Source organism: Solanum verrucosum, unplaced genomic scaffold (genome assembly GCF_900185275.1).
Source record: "Solanum verrucosum unplaced genomic scaffold, falcon-dt-bn FXZP01000049.1, whole genome shotgun sequence".
In the NCBI taxonomy this organism is placed as follows: domain Eukaryota; kingdom Viridiplantae; phylum Streptophyta; class Magnoliopsida; order Solanales; family Solanaceae; genus Solanum; species Solanum verrucosum.
The window spans coordinates 2761690-2778877 of record NW_026020221.1 but is presented as its reverse complement, the minus strand read 5'-3'; the positions used below and the strand labels follow the sequence as shown (position 1 = coordinate 2778877).

Below are 17188 nucleotides of genomic sequence, written 5' to 3'. Positions count from 1 at the left end.
TTTCAGCATCTTAGTCAACTTAACAGTATTCATGGAAGAGAGCATAGGCATAAGGATAAAGTTATCCAGAAACAACAATATATACCTTCACATCATTCACAGTTTCAGGAACGTAGTGTGATGGGGGTAGTCCTTTATCTAGCAATGGTGTACCACCAGTACAGAGAGCATAAACAGCTGTTGGCAATACAGCAACCAGATGTTTATTCAACATTGAACATTCCTACATGTGAAAGCACCACACCACCATTAACCGAAATACATTGTGCTTTTACTGAGAACATGCAACATCATTGTGCAATATTTTCTTTAGACTCTTAGAGCAATATCTTGAGTGGATTGACTTCAGATTGGAAGGAGAGGATCCTGGAATTTCTAGTACACTTGATTTTGAGAAAGCGTATTATCATGTAACTTAGGCTTTCTGGAGTTTACTATGAGAGAGAAGGGTTTTGTCACCAAGTGGAAAGCATGATCAATTTTTGCATGTTTCAGTCATGTTCCAGGGGTTGATAAATGGCTAACCAACAAAATTCCCTACCAATAAAGGGTTTTTACCCATGTTTTTTAATCTGTTTTGAGCACGAGAACAAAGATGTAGAAGGAAGTCACGAGAAGAACCCAAGTGAAAAGCACCAGAGCATGGGCAACAGATACATCAAAGCAGGATACTGATTTGGTTCCAACAATTCAGACAGCAGAAGATAATCTCAAAAGCAGTGAATCACCACAGAGGGAGAAGTGTTATAAGGTCTCAACCTTATACAGATTGCTTGAAGCAAGGTGGGTTCTCTTCCTCCACTTATTTGGAACTACCCCTGGGCACTAGCTATAAAGAAAGCACAGCATGGATCCCAGTGCTACAGCTATTAAAATAAGAAAGTAGTTCTCTTGCATAGGAAGAAACAGCTCTAACCTAAAGCAGATTCTCCAGTTCCCTACTTATATTTACATATCTGCTCAACTTCCCAGCTAGTTTGGCAGATATAAACGAACATTTTCAGAGGAATTTTCCATTAGATGAAAGTGAACAAAACATCATCCCATGGAGAAAAGGAAGTTAACTCTTCAACTAAGGGTGGTATTCTGTGTGTGAGATATATGACTGATTAATTGGGATTTCTTGGGGAATGGTTCTGGGTAGAGGAAGAGATGTTGTAGAGGAGTTCTTTTTTTGGTAGAGATCGGTGGGTAAAAATCAGATTAGAAGTGGGTTGTGGAGAATCATGAAATACCATTATTGCATCTTCCATGTCCTTCGCATTTTCAGTCACCATCGTCGGCCGAAATCAGGTAACAGATAATTACACTTATGAGGGTGCTTTGAAGGGAAAGGAACTGATGCATCCGGACGGGAGAATATGATCTTGCACAGATTAGGAACTCTCTGTGCATCCACAAGATCCCCATTGGTATAGATGATTAGTTGTCTTTTCTAAAGACTGGAGAACTATAATTTTTTGTAGGTTCCTTGCCATTGGTATACTACTTGTATACAAGGTTTCATTACCCTAAAAACATCAATAAAGTACTACTTTTCCAAAAAAAGATTGATAACCATACATCAATATATTATTAACAAACCTTCCAGAAAGGAAAAGCTAAAACAGCTCTCAAAAGATTTTGCCTCAAATATAAAGTGTCTCTAAGATCACCCTACAGAAAAAAGAAGAAAAGAAGAAATTATTTTAAAAGACAGGAACAAAAGAAGATATGTAAGCAAGTTAATTTCCCTAACGCATCACCAAAGCACAATAAAGCAGAATGCAGCACTATACAAATCATCTATCATGGAAAAAGATCAATACAAATTGTCAGAATGTTAAATGTTAGAGTAAACACATGTGAAGAATGATTTGCCAACAAATATGCACACCTATTTATAGGAGTTGCATACAAGACACTATCACATTTGACCAATGACAGACTATAAAAAAAGTATATCAACTTAACATGTCAAAAATTCTAACTCTTTAACATTTTGATACTAACACTGAACACTCTTAATTCATCAAAAAAAAAAAACTTAATACTCTTAACACACTAGATCTTTTCAATCAAGTTGTTACATACATCAATTACTTTCTGTATTTTACTTTCAAATTGGTTGAGAGTATGGTTGTAGCATCTCTATGCTCTTGGACAATCCTCACCCTCTTGAGTTGGTTTCTCGGGTTGAGCTAGGCCAAAGGTCCATTTTCTCAACATAACTTCAGAATAAGACCCGCCCCTAAGGTTGAGTTATTCAATGTTGGCCCACAAGTTATATTATCTACACTTGAGATGTCTAACCCTTTAAAGACCCACATTGGTTGAGCATAAGGGTTGTAATTTCTTCTTTACATTATCTTGGACAGTTCTAAACTCTTGAGGTAGCTGCTGGAGTTGAGCTAGGTAAAAGGTCCATTTTCATAACATGGGAATGCATCTCTCATGTGATGGAAGAGTGTAAAGTGTATCTCAAGGATCACAAACATAAGAGGTATTTCACATGTTGGATATGCTTGTCATGTTTCCATAACATGGAAATGTATCTCTCATGTGATGGAAGAGTGTGGAGTGCATCTCAAGGATCACAAACACAAGAGGTATTTCACATGTTGGATATTGTTGTCATGTGCCCATATGGATTCTCCGAGCCATCTCTCTCAAAAATCAAGGAGAGATTTTCTTGAAGCACTTGCCAACTTTGAAGGAGAGATCATCAGGATTCTTCGTGCCATCTCCCTCAAGAATCAAAAATTCCTGAACATAAACCTCCTAGACTTATTACCTTAGAAATCTCCTAGACTTATTTGCAATACTAGAAGCATTTGGGAGTTTCGCTTAATATAAGGGTAAACTTTCAGAAATTTCTTTCTAAATTCGTTGCAGTTAACAGAATATTGCCAAAAAATGATGACCATTCTGCCAAAACCCCTCCCACACTAGGTCAAGGAATAATAACCCATTCAAAGCTTATCCCTCTGAATATTAATCTTTGATAAATGGCCTATGGCATAAAGGGAAGCTTGGTGCACAAAGCATTCCACGTTCACGTAGAGTCCGGGGAAGGGCCGCACCACAAGGGATGTGATGTATACAGTCTACCCTAGTGCAAGCATTAGTGGCTGCTTCCACGGCTCAAACCTGTGACCTATAGGTCACACGGACCCAACTTTACCATTGCTCCAAGGCTCCCCTTCAAAATGGCCTATGGTATATACTATATATAAACAAGTTACCTTTTCAAAAAAAAAAAAAATACTATATATAATAAAAAATCAACAATTTAAAAGATAAATGGACCTCTTAACATGATCTATCCGACTCAGGCTTTCATAATCTCTTCAGCATATCTAGAAGTGCTCTACATTCCATATAGCTATAGGAGATACCCAAAAATTCAAAAAACTTACTTTGATACCAGAATGCAATGATTAGAAACAAGAAATAGAAGATGAGCATCCGGCAAAGCAATTTAGCAATGGTACTTGAAAGTTCATGGAGACACTTCTAAATTCAAAGAAGACAAGCTACTGGATACCCTACAAAATCAATCTGACAAAAGCTAAATTCCGATGGTACTTGAAATTTATTCAAGCCCCAAAGATGCTACATCAATCACCTTCACCTTAGAACAAAGCCTGTCCTAGCGCCATTTTTTTTGTTCTTCACTAGCCAAAATAAATCAGAAGTCTGAGAGTAGTACCGAACTTTATTTCAGAGCAGGGTAAATATGCTAGCTTAGCTTAAATCCAAGCAATGATGTAAAAGTACAAAAAATGTACTCCCTGCTTAGGACAGAGAAGATCTCTAAAATCTATGAGCACTAAATCTCCGATGAGTAGGACTTTTAGATCAATTGTGTTTCATCGTGGCTGTTTTCATTTATTTAGCCTAATATGAAAGGCTTCCTAGGATAACCAAAATCTGGTATTCCATATAACAAGTCGTCTTTCACTTGATTGGATTAGTATTAAAAGGTTTCTGCAGATATATCAAATTCTTGATGTGTGTTTTCTTTACAAGGAACAGATAAATTATTTTTTTGTCATCTACACTTCCCCATTAGATGATTCGTCTTTCAGAAGTTTCATCTGCAATATAGCTTTTGCCTTGTATCAAATCCTTCATTCTAATTAACAAAAGTATAATAAAATCCTCGGTGTTATATTGTCAGAAAATATAAAATCTGTGGTGCTGATATAATAAATAAACTGATTTTTTGAGATGTTGACTTTTCAAATAAGCAGCCATCATTGTATAACTTTTTTGAGAATATAAAACTAGTAAAGATGGAATAGCAGCTTTCCTTTTTCTCCGAGTCTCAGTGAGAAAACAGCAACTCTTAGATGCACTCTGAAGAGTGGATAAAGAAAAGAAAATATTTACAAAATGACAGTAATCCAGGGACGAAAAGATCTATCTGCAGAGCTAAGACATTATCTTACTGCATCCACCCAAAGAGCAAGATGAATGATCTCAAGAATTGTGTTTACCACCATGCCTTAATCAAACGCTTAGGATGTAAGTTCTTTCCTAACCTTTGTTAGTAAACCATAGAGGACAATAAAACAAAATCAAAATTGAACTTATTAGAGGAGCACATACTTGGTAGCCTTTCCTTGAAAAGTAACATGAAATGAAGCACAAAACAGATCTGAAAATCAAAGTGGAAAGATGAGGAGATGTCAAAATCAATGCCGATGTAAAAGAGTAACAAGTAAAATATCTCAGGTCAAAAGTTTCACGAGTGATCAAACTACTTCAAAACATTAACATAGAATAATCATATACTCTCCAAGGACATAAATTCTGAGAGTCTAGTCCATTGAATACTATGGAAACAAGAAAGCTTTTTTTGATATGGTAAATAAATTTCATCAAAAGAATGCACAGAGCCCGTATACAAGAGATATAAAAAAAAGTAGAAAACCTACAAAAAGAGATGGTTTTTTTATGAAAGATACTCAACATTCAATACCACAAGGAACCTTGTTGGTGCACCAAAAAGAAATAAGGAATCTTCAATACAACAGGCTCATATACTAATTCACATGTAATTATATATTAAGAATATATTACTTACATGGATGGCACGCGTTTAAGTAATCGAAGATCCCACAAGTCTTGAGGCACAAGATATGCATTTGTTGTATCCTAAAAGAAATAACGAAGCAAAGATATTGATATACTGATATAGCTACATACTACAAGAGGAAGACCTACAAAATACTCCACCAGAAATAAGTAGAGAAAATATCACAATTTCTGCAAACAAATATAGTGCTCACATTGAGTATTAAGTTTCTAAGTAGCATTAATGCAGCATCCACCTGCACATACACGGAAACAAGAAAGTAAACAAGTAGCCTAATAACTTGTCTTACACATAAGAAACTCTGAAAAGTCACTTGGCAAGAAAATACTGCTTGCAGACAAAAACCAACAGATATAGTTTGAACAAAAACATTTCACTTGCTTTGTTTTTGTCCCACCAGTTGTTCAGACTGAGATATGTTCAAGACAGTCTGTTCTGATACCTGTTACTTGCATCACTTTTTTTCTTTTTATTTCTTGGGAACTAGCATCCCAATCACACCGCGTTTTCAGTTCAATTTTTCTTAAACAAAACTTTGAAGGCTCATGAACGAAACATGTATTCATAATTGAAGTACTTTTGGAGAAAAACATCACATAAGGTAAGGTCCTCTAAGAAATTAAGTTTTGAAAATGAAATGCATATCAGGATGAACCAAAAATTTTTACCTTCATCGTAGTTAGGACGTAATCTTTTATGAGAAGCTTTTGATGAGGAAAGAGGTTGTCATTGCATATCAATTGATTTGGATCCCTAAGGTACCACATAAGGTGTGTGTTTTCATTTACTTAGCAGCAAGGGGACGGATCTTGATGGCTGAGAATCTGGGGAAGAGGAAGGTTACTTATGTTAGATGATGCTTTATGAGCAACGGTTCACATGAGGATGTTGATAATCTTCTTCTGCATTGTCAGGTAGCTTCAAGACAATTGTGGAACTTCTGAGATGATTTAGAGTTGAGTGGGTATGTGAAAACTATCTTTAGCTGGAAGTATTGTACATGGAATATTGCTCGGCTTGCACTTATGTGGATCGTATGGAGAGAAATAAATCGGCAAGTTGTGAGGGTGTAGAGATGAATTTTTCTACAATTGAGGAGTAGTCTCTTATCCATCAGGTTTTTGGTGCGCCCCTGAAGTTCCTGGGTATTGTTCGTAGAAAACCATATCTTGTATATGAGCTTTTTGGGACCAATTGATATTAAAGTTTTATTAAATTATCAAGAATATGATTCTGTACTCTTTCAGACATTTTCAAACAAACATTAATCAGTTACTTTTGGAGAAACCTTGTTAGCTGGTAATCTTGAAGAGACAAAAGAGAGATTGTATGAAATAATCAGCAAATAGGAGAAAAACTCACTGCTTTAATAACATCTAGGCAACAAAAGTTTAAGAACATATACTCATCCTGACATAAGTATCCTAAAACTATATCGATACTGCTGGAGTCAACAAAGGCAGACAACCGATATCTAAATAGCCAAGGCAGAATCATTTGAATTCTGTTTGTTTGTTTTTTCAATTACAAATCACCTGCAGAGTTTGAGTAGGATATCTGACATCCAGAGAAAAAATCCAGATAATAAAAGCACATTTAGATTTAAAGTACTTAGAACTGGTATTTAAGACTTAGAAGTCCTTGCAAATTAAACATCATAACAACTGTATTAATCGTTCGAGTAAAGGGCAAACGGAACTAATTGACTTTTAGTAATTGAAGTAAAATGATGTTCATGACTGCTTTCATTAAAAGATTCTTCCAACAGGAGAGTAAGCGTACAAGGCTAAAGGATGAGAAGTCCTGCCTTAAAAAACAAACAAAGAACAAGCTTCATCAAACAAAAACAAAAAAGCTGACTGTCACTGACTAAGAACGAGTAAATAGGGTTATCCAAGACCTGTCATAGATCAGTTTCAAGAATTCTTGATTCACTATCCAATTTAAACCGTGACCACAACGTGATGGCTTTATCCTATTAAACTAACTTTGTATTCACTTCTAAAAATCATTATATTGTTTATCACCTTAACATTACATAACATGTAAATTGAATTAAGTCCTTCATACTAATTGCAAGCAGAATGTTTAGCAAAACAATGGGATGCAAAGATACTAGATGGGGTTAATTTACTTTCCCATGATACCTTTCAAGTTATAAATCCCAGTATCTACTAACTATCCCACGCATGGGGCTTCAATCACATTTCCTTATTGGAAAACATATATTTGAGTAAAGATGAATTGAAAAAGTGAGCCAGTATTTAGTAGCACACTACAAGTATTATATAACAGCTTGACACTGGATAAAGAAAAAGGATTCCATCTTCAGAAGACCAATAAAGTACAACTTACAACCGCCGTAAAAGTACTGAATGTGGGCAGACCACCAATAACACAGTTCCATATCGTATGCCAACCTGTTTCAACCTGCAAATACAGTCAAGATCTAACTTTGGCGACCGTATTCGAAAGAATTAAACCAAAAAACAAATAGATGAATTTCATCGGTAGTCTCGATGAAATTGTTGCCAGGGACCACCAATCCCCAAGTGACCTATTAAAAAAACACTAACAGTTGCACACAAATATGCGCTTAAAATCATCTTAACGAGATAAAACTATTTCAAGGACAAAACTCTGAACATTTAACAAATGAGAGCAAGCTAATTGGTCTACTTAAGTTAAGTCTATCACGTCTGGTCAAAATACCCCGTTCAAAGTTCCCAATTATCATTCATAGGCAGCAAGGTTAGAAAGATCACTTCATCAAATTTGAATTAAGAAAAACACTTTTCTATCTTTGCACCATTAATTGTGTTCTATTTTCCCTGATTTTAGGTTTCAGATTTTATAGCTTTTTCGAATTATGAACACACGAGTACAAGAAAGAAGGAACAACTCAAATATGCAAATGAGTCAAATATTCAAATAACAATCTTATCTAGCTATAAGAAAACAAAAAGTTCTCTACATTTAACAGCAAAAGATCAAACAGGTCCATGAGATTACTTGAGAAGGAGAACATCAAAGTGCCAAAACTAGAATATGTCAATTTGGAAAGATCAGATAATTACCCCACTCAATGTGGAAGACAACTCGGATGAAGGTTGCAGTGCTGGAACAGGAAATAGCAGCATCAAAGAAAGTCCTTGAAGACTCCTAGATAGGTTGAGAGTAGATTTGAGAAGAAGATGTGAAAAAATGAAACAAATTACCCCCTATATATTAGCATACTAATGCAGAATCTTATGCAACAGTATCATCCAAGTTAGAAATCACCAACAGTAAATAGAAGTAACACAAACAGTGGTAATATATAATAGAAGACTAGTCAGCGCCACATGTACAGTGCAATGGAATAAAGCTAATATATCGTCAAAAATCAGGCAGAACACACCTCAATGTCCACAGGAGACCTACATAACTATGCTCTATGTTTGCATCATTTATTATCCTGAAATGAAAACAAAGATTGTCAGAACCACAGTTTATACTGACTCATGTATTGGATTGAAAAGCAAAGAGTTCTAAAAAGGAGGTAGCCAGGAAAAATTGCTACATGCTCTTGCAGGACAGTAGTTCAAAGCATCCGCAACATTGACCAGAAAACTAACCTTTCAAAATTTGCACATATACCTTCAAACCAATAGATCAACAGATCCTTCTTTAAGCGATCATAATAATTGTGGATGAGGTAACAGAAAACTGCATGCCTGTTACCCAAACATACAGAGTGAATAACTTTACAAATTGAAGGAATTTCTCAAGAATTAAGTTGATCGTGATGCCAACCAATTGCATACATATTTATAGCAGACAGACCAATTGGAGTACCCATGACCTCAAAATTTGATTCTACCAAACATGTTTGAATGGCCTAGCATAAATACTTTGGGCAGTGCTCAAGAGTCAAGAGGGTTCAAAAAAAACAAGTACATAACAAGAATAATAAACTTTACTCCCCTTATCAATGTGAAGGCTCTTTCAACAATTGTACTTTTCTTCTCTCTACCCACCACCTCAGCATGAGAGGAAAAAATGGACAGACCACAACCAAAAGTTTATGGAAATTATGAAGTATTTTTATTTATTTTTTAACATTGGAAATTATGAAGTTTTTGAAAGTCTTTCTACAAAATTTCATGAGGAAATACCAGAATAGATGTCTGATAATGTGTACACATAAATAGATAATGCATATAAACAACAGATAAAAGACTTAAAAGAGGAAAAATCAGAAGGTATGTGTTGCTAACAAACTTGTCTCATTAAATGCTCTTCAGTAATGGTATGATGAATCATGGAACAAAGAAATAACTTTCTACTTTAATTATTTAGCTTTCAATACACCACAAAAACTCATGCAGCAACTACAGGAAGGCCTCCTTCCAAATACTACAGTTGCAAATTTACAATAGCGATACTTACGTCACTATATATTTAGCTAGAGGCAAAGACTAGGAACAACACGCAAGGAAACATACCATGGCCACTTTCCACCTGAGAGTCTTTCCCTTATCTGGACTACAACGTGTTCCCTTCTAATTCGTTTCTCAGATGACGATGCTATAGGTGTGTTAACACATGCCTGATAACCATAATCACGAAGTTAGTAGGCAATCCTATTTACCTCTAGTGCTTACAGCTATTAAAAATTGATAATAAAATATACTCCTGCTTAAGTTGACAAAAAAATGTGCATTAGATCCGCAAGCAAGGAATCTGATATAGAGATGTCAACCTTGCAAAAATCTATGATAATACCAAAATTATAGAAGTACCAAGAGATATCCGACTCAATTTCACAGGAGATAAGATTGAGGGAACAGTTAAAAGTTCACAGAGAACATCATCATCTGATCAAAACTTTGAAACAAAAATAATTTAACAAACAACTACCCGGCAAAAGACAAGTGCTGCAAGCTCCATAAGACCGCATTGAGAGCTTGTCAGGCTTCCACATTTGTCATCCCTAGTTGTGTCTTTCCTGTACAGAAGAACACATCATTAAGACATCTAGAGGAAAATCATAAATAAATATGGCAACATGTCACAATGTAAATGAATGGAGCCAAGCTAAGTTATTGATACTCTACTCAATTATCATTTAAGATGATATGATGTGCAAGCCCATAACTCAAATAGAAGTTCATATATGAGGTCCTTCAGATTAGAGCTAATCTTAACATTAAACCAAAGGGGCTCATCCTTCATGCTCAAATTATAAAATAAAGGGAAAAAGGCAGATATACCCCTCAACTTTGTCATTTAGAGCTGATATACTCCTTGTTATAAAAGTGGCTCATATATACCCTTACTGTTATACAAATGGCTAACATATACCCTTTTCCTCTAACAGAAGTAAAAAAATTAATTTTAATTTATTTTTTAAAATATTTTGTTAAAAAATATTATCTCATATGGGTATATTTAATCCTCCTCAAGCATTTTTTTTTTCTATTTTTTGTTTCAATGACTAATTTAAATTTATTATTTTGATGGTCAAGTTTGTTAATTATGTTTCACTAATTTTCTTGTAAAATTTATTATAGATGACCCAATAATTTTTTCTAACACAAAAACTAAATTACAATATTGCCGGAAAAAATAGTCTTAAATTATAATATAGCCACAAAAAAAATAGTTTTTTATTTTTTTCTTTACACTAACAAATGAAAGAAAAAAATAAAATAAGAATAAAAAACTCAAATAATGATAATCAAAGAAGTCAAAAAATAATTTAAGTATGAAAAAGATTAAAATATACCTTGAACTTTACTTTGTTAGAAAGATCATATATCCTACATGAATTTTTTTAAATTAAAAGTCAAAAATATAAATTTAAAACTAATTTTTTTCACTTTTGTTACATGAAGGGTATATGTGAGCTCATTTTGTAATAGTAGGGGTATATGTGAGTCGTTTGTATAACAATAAGGGTATATATGAGCAGTGGTGGACTCAGGATTTTGGTTCAGAGGGTTCGGAAAAAAGTAAGCATGCTAATAGTGTTGACAAATTAACGAGTCGATTTAGATATAAACGGGTTAAATCATATATGAGGGAGCTTAAATTAAATAATTTTTATTAAAGTAAATATTTTTATTAAAAAGTTTATTGAGTATATAATAATATTTTACTTGGAATCCAATTATTTTATTGAAATATTACTATGTATTAATTTAATATTTTAAAGAAACCCATAAATTTACAATATAAACCTATTTGAAAAGGTTTGACAAAGTCTTAACCCAAAAAAAAAAAGTTGTCAGAGAACACCTCCACCGAGATTCGATCTCGGCTAAAATGCATAGACCTTAACCTACTTAACTGCTGCACTGTGTACTAATCTTGTGTTGAGGGAGTTCAACATTTAATATATATACGTAAATCGTAAACTTCATCCTATACGTACAGTATTATTTTCCGAGTGAGTTGAACCCCCTCGGCTCCATGTGGGTCCGCCCCTGTATATGAGTCACTTTCATAACGAGGGGCATATCAACTCCAAATGACAAAGTTCAGGGGTATATCAGGCCCTTTTCACTAAAATAAATTGAACAAAAATAGGCATCCAAAATGAATGAAGAAGAGAAACAAATGATCATAACGAGTTGGTGAGTTTGCAGACTCAGATTGGTTGGTGAATTTGCAGAAACAGATTTTAGATGGAAATAATAGCAAAGAAAAAAGAAGAGGGACTTCAGGAGCTGAAGATGGAATGTGCTCTAGCTTTTGGTTACCACTTCACCTTTGTTGAAAAATATCAAATTTGAGGATGCTTGAAGATTTGAAGGAAAAGCTAGAGATGGAACAACAGAACGGAGGACCATTAGAAGAGAGTTAAGGCAAGATTGTGGATATTGGACAGTAGACTGAGGTGAGCCTTGGGTGAAACTTTAAGTGTCCAACATATACTTCCGAATAGAACATTTAAGGGGGGAAATGAAAAGACAATTTTTTGTCCATAAATATTTGAAACCCAAGCATGTTTAGCATGTTCACCAATCATCCGTGACTAAAACAGATCGATGACCTCAAGTTGAGCTTTCTACAAGGGCAGCTCAGTACAATTACGCTACCCATATGGAACAGTACTAACCAGGGTAAATTGATGTTGCAACTGCTCATTTGATCTAATTCCTTCCCTAGTACATCCTGCAGTTGTTCTAACAAAGAGCTCCCATCAGCAAGATCTCTCATCAAATTTAGTTGTAGCCTTGCATAAAGAACAAGTGAATCCTATAAAAGAAGAAACGGGCATTAGAAATTTATGTCCGATGCATAGGTATAGGCATGAAGTACTGCATCTAATGAAATTGTACACCTTTAAGCCACGATCACGAGTTGTCATCCAACATTGGAAGACAAAATGCTGCAGAGCATCATGGATTTCCAGAGATTTAGAACCTAAATTTGGGCCATCCTTCAGCAAATATATGTTAATGCACTCGATTAACTTGCGTGAAATCTTCCCTTCATCCCTAAACCACAATAAGTAAAGAGATCAGTGGAATGTGGACCAATTTTAAAAAGAAAAAAAAATTACTAAGACCAGCAGTGGAAAAAATAGAGATAAAAAAACAAAAGGCATGAGGACCTGAATACCTCTCACCTTACATAAGAAAAAATTCCAATAAAACCCTTAACAATATCATCTTGAAGGGTATCAGGAAAATCTCCAGGGGGATTTTCAAGAAGAGAATGAAGTGTCATGATGCAGCGAAAGACCTCCTCTCTTGGATTTATTTGGCCATCACTTTTTTCTTGTAAGCTTGTTTTTACCTTTTCCATGTACAGAAGCACCAAACCTGCAGATTAACACATAAACTATAGTAAAAATGGAAAAAGAATGTCAGATTATAGGCACCTCTTTGCTTAACCAAAAAAAAGATATCTGCTTACTTACAACAGTAAACCCTCTTCCGCAAGTGAAAACGGTAAGTTCTCACTGCCAAAAGAAGACGGAGAATAGTTCCATACTCGGATTGAAAACTAGGAGTATCCTTTAAGACATCCCAAACATGATTGAAAAGCAATTTTGCCACGGATAGAAGAGGCATATCTTTGCCTGCCAGACATAATAAACATATGAAACAATTTCATCATCTTTATAAAAAAAATGGAAATAATTTCATCATTTTGGTGCATGAATAATACCAAGAAAGATTTTTTTGCTTTTCTGGTGGTGGAAAACTTGAGAAGGAAGAGGATTACATATATTAGTTGGTGCTTCATGTGTAAACACTCATATCTTACTACATTGACAGGTAGCATCACGTCTATAATGGAAGCTTTTAAGATGGTCAAGGATACAATGAACCATATTGGATACTATAAAGGATGCACTATTTAGTTGGGCCTTCTGAGGATGGTAAAACAGATGCCGGGGGTGAGATGTTTTCCCATTAGTATTTATGTGGATAGGATGTAGGGACAGAAATAGGAGAACTTTTGAACGGAAGATCTTGATCTTAATCCATTTGAGGAATAGCCTCCAGCTTTCATGTCAATTTGGTGCACCAATGAGGTTCCTATATGTACAGAAAATTGGGTATCTTTTCATAGATGAGCATATCTCTTAATAAATTCTCTTCTGTATACCTCTTGTATACGGGAGCTTTCCCATTTTCAACAAAATTACACTTCACTTGAAAAAATTAACATCACAAGACAATTGGGCGAGTCTAAAGGAGAATTTGGTGGTCAAGGTGGGAGAGGGTAACAAAATATTTTTTTGGAAGAACAAGTGGATTGGACAAGAGTGTCTAAACTCGGTCTTCCCCGATCTCTTTTCTTTTTGTACCAATCCTGATGCTAAAATTGCTGAGATTTGGTCCCCTCATGGATGGAACCTCACCTTCAGGAGAAATCTAAATGATTGGGAAGCGGATAAAATTGCTGAACTGCTACTCAAATTAGGGAATTCACGGGCCTTACTACAGAAGCAGATGGTATAAGATGGAAACACGACTCTGATGGTAAGCTCTCTGTGCGTAGACTGTATAAGAGAGAGATTATGACTCACTCTGGGGAATTCTTGGTCCACGGAAACAAATATGGAAGGGCAACACCCCAACCAAGGTGAAATGCTTCACCTGGTTGGTCACCAGAAGGGCATGTAAGGGCATGTCTCGCTCAGGAAAAACTCAAGAAAAGAGGCTTCGAGATTGTCTCCAGATGTTTTTTTTGTCAAGAGAAGGAAGAAACTAACAGCCACGTATTCCTACACTGTAGGGTTACTGTCCAGGTGTGGCACATGGTTCTCAGCATTTCTCAAGAGCCCTGGGTGATGCCAGAACATACTGCTGATCTTTTGAGCTGCTGGATGAGGAGGGAGGGGAGCAAGACCCAAAAAAGATGGTGGTCTATAGTACCTACTTGTGTCATGTGGGCTATTTGGAGAGAAAGAAACCTTAGGTGTCGTGAGAATATTACTAACACTATTCAGAAAGTTGAAGAAAATTGCATTAGCATGTTGTTTTTTAGGTGTAAAGAAGATGGTATAGAAGAAGTAGAACAGTTGGTAGATTTCCTAGGATCTATGTAATTATGGATTTAGCTTGTAACTTTTTGGAGGTAACCAGCATACCCTTAATGCTGAAGAATACAACTTTAACTTTATCAAAAAAAAAAAAAAAAGTATATAGAAGGAACTCCTCTAGGTTCCAACAAATCTATGTTGATGGAATGATAGTTTTAGGTTTTCATGCAACTACAAACGCTCCGTTATGATATGAAATTTTCCACAGTGCAATCTCATTTTGCTGGCAGACATGCAAGGACGTGGGTGAGTTACCTCCCAAAGTTAACAAAATGAACAAAAAGTTTCAGGGCCACCAAAAGTAACCAAAGATAAGCACGAAGGTTTATCAAAGAAAATGCAACTCAAAAATATCATTGAAAATGGATCTGCGAATAGCACTCCCACATTGCAATATTCTAATACTTATACCACTAACCAAAAAAATATCTCTTTTAATAGTTATACAAGTGCACAGATGTCCGGTGTAGTTGGAGATGAGAAGATATTGGTTTCTCATGCTTATTACCCATGCCTGAAAATTTTGGAGACATGAACTAACATCTTGAGCTGTTGGCATGGCTGGGGCCAAAGGCAGACTAATTATGTGCTGATTCTATATGGAATTCATCTATATGCAAATGCAGTTCTCTTTAAAGGATCTCTCCACATGAACAAAACAAACACATAATTTCTGTGTATTCACTTTCACAAGAAATAAACAGAAACAACCTAAAGATTCTACAGAGACTAGAAAACAGAATCAACAATAACAATAAATATATATAAGTATAGTACATAGTACCTGAGAACTTAGCATCTTCTGCTCGTTGGACAACAATCCTAAGAGTTTTCGCTACATTCAACTTTGGCAAACGCCTTTTGCTCCCAGATATCTCCAGGGACACACATTTAGTAAGCAATGTAACAAGAAAGGGCCACGTCTCCGCTGCATAAACACACCCCTCAAACATCTATCCAGTGCCATACATAACAAAGACCAAGAACATGGTAGGTTTATACTCACAGTGAGGGATTTCATCTGGTTTAAGCCTCGCAGTCTCCTCTCCAATGTATCTACAAAATTCAACAGACCTTTGGCCTTCTTCTAGCCATGCATTTAACAACTTAATCCCTTCCTGTTTTGATTAAGAAAATCAAAACCAACTAATCAAATTACAGTCAGGAAGTAACGTTGCTCACTAACATTATCTTAGAACTACACTACTTGAATTCAGTCTTCTTGAATTCCGTTTCTTGAGTACGGTTTCTTGAATATTAAACTCCGATAATTTCTTTATGAATTCATAAAGTCAAAACCAATTATTCAAATTACAAAAAGTAAATACCCTTAATAACGTTGTTCACTAACATTTACTTAGAAATTCACTACTTGAATTCAGTTTACTTGAATACGGTTTCTCATTAAATTCCGATAATTTCTTTACAAATTCATAAAATCAAAAAAAATTAAAGTGTTTATACTTCTCGAGATTTTGCTTTATCTGATGAAAGCTTGGAGACGATATCCTGAATATCTCTGGACGTCACCATGATTCGGCTATAGTGATAACACCATTAACATTACAGAAACAAGAATGTGAGAATGGAATTAGGGTTTTATCGCCAATGTTATTGGATTGACGATAGGCGGGAAGTTGTAAGAATGCTTCAAGTAGAGAAAGGGGAAGTGAAGAATGAATAAACCTGAGAGATTCTAAAAGGAGTTTACAGACAAAATACTCCTTTAATAGGTGGGTCGACGCCAACCCGTGTTTTCTGCAATTTTAGTCCGCTCTTCGTCCTACCATGTTTTTGGAAAGAGAATATAAAACTTATTGCAAATTATTTTACCTCATTTTATATTTTAATTTACTAAAATACCATTTATTTTGGTCATACCTCATTTTTTAATCAGTATAAAAAAAACTTTCTCCACTTTTTTTTTCTTTTGTTAGAAAATAAAATACTTATCAATAATTTTTAATCAAACATAATTATTCGTTTCAATTCTAATATTTTTGTTGAGATACATAACTTTTTTATTCGTGAATTCATTTTTAAAAAAATAATAATTTTCTAAGACTTGGTACTTATTGATGGAAATAACCTTCTTATTGAAAATATTTAGAATTATTCGAGTGAAATTGTTGAAAACGATTTCCACTATTAATTTTTTTTATTTATTTATTGAGTTGAAATTCATAAAAACGTTGACTGAAAAAAAAAATATGTTTTCTTTTGCGATCAAGCTTTGTCCAATCATTTTTGTGTTATTAGTCAATTGTCGTCCCATCACCAAAATTAGCGTCACCAAGCACTTTTGTTTCTATCCAAAATTATTCCCTCTTTAAATTATATATTTTTATCGCATTCAAGCTAATCTCTTCTTCTTAAATAAAGATTAAAAAAATAATATATAAATAAGTAAAAATATACTTCTTATTATAATACTAGCACATAAATTGTCCATATTTTATTTTACTTTTTTTATAAGATTTATGATTAGATACTTTTTTTTTTCTTTTGATCATGTCTTAAATCAATTTTGTGGGTGAATCGTGTAATATTTATATATT

General features: G+C 34.7%; 1 protein-coding gene across 4 annotated transcripts in view; it reads right to left on the bottom strand.

The window, feature by feature from the left end:
- Positions 1-16415, bottom strand: part of LOC125830900 (serine/threonine-protein kinase ATM) — a 56672-nt gene extending 40257 nt beyond the window's left edge. For 2 of the 4 annotated variants that reach the window (XM_049510081.1, XM_049510079.1), the window contains exons 1-18: positions 16095-16285; positions 15637-15748; positions 15415-15558; positions 12996-13157; positions 12702-12897; positions 12414-12570; positions 12189-12328; positions 9986-10073; positions 9571-9674; positions 8701-8799; positions 8484-8540; positions 8161-8245; positions 7439-7513; positions 5277-5318; positions 5072-5142; positions 4594-4642; positions 1585-1656; positions 86-223 (exon numbers count right to left, since the gene is read on the bottom strand). In XM_049510081.1, coding sequence (XP_049366038.1) covers positions 86-223; positions 1585-1656; positions 4594-4642; positions 5072-5142; positions 5277-5318; positions 7439-7513; positions 8161-8245; positions 8484-8540; positions 8701-8799; positions 9571-9674; positions 9986-10073; positions 12189-12328; positions 12414-12570; positions 12702-12897; positions 12996-13157; positions 15415-15558; positions 15637-15748; positions 16095-16163 — 1860 coding nt within the window. In that variant the 5' untranslated portion in view covers positions 16164-16285. Of the gene's footprint in view, positions 1-85; positions 224-1584; positions 1657-4593; positions 4643-5071; positions 5143-5276; positions 5319-7438; positions 7514-8160; positions 8246-8483; positions 8541-8700; positions 8800-9570; positions 9675-9985; positions 10074-12188; positions 12329-12413; positions 12571-12701; positions 12898-12991; positions 13158-15414; positions 15559-15636; positions 15749-16094; positions 16286-16316 lie in introns of those variants that run through there. The other 2 variants (XM_049510080.1, XM_049510082.1) reach the window with 2 other exon arrangements.
- Between the last annotated feature and the right edge of the window lie 773 nt (positions 16416-17188).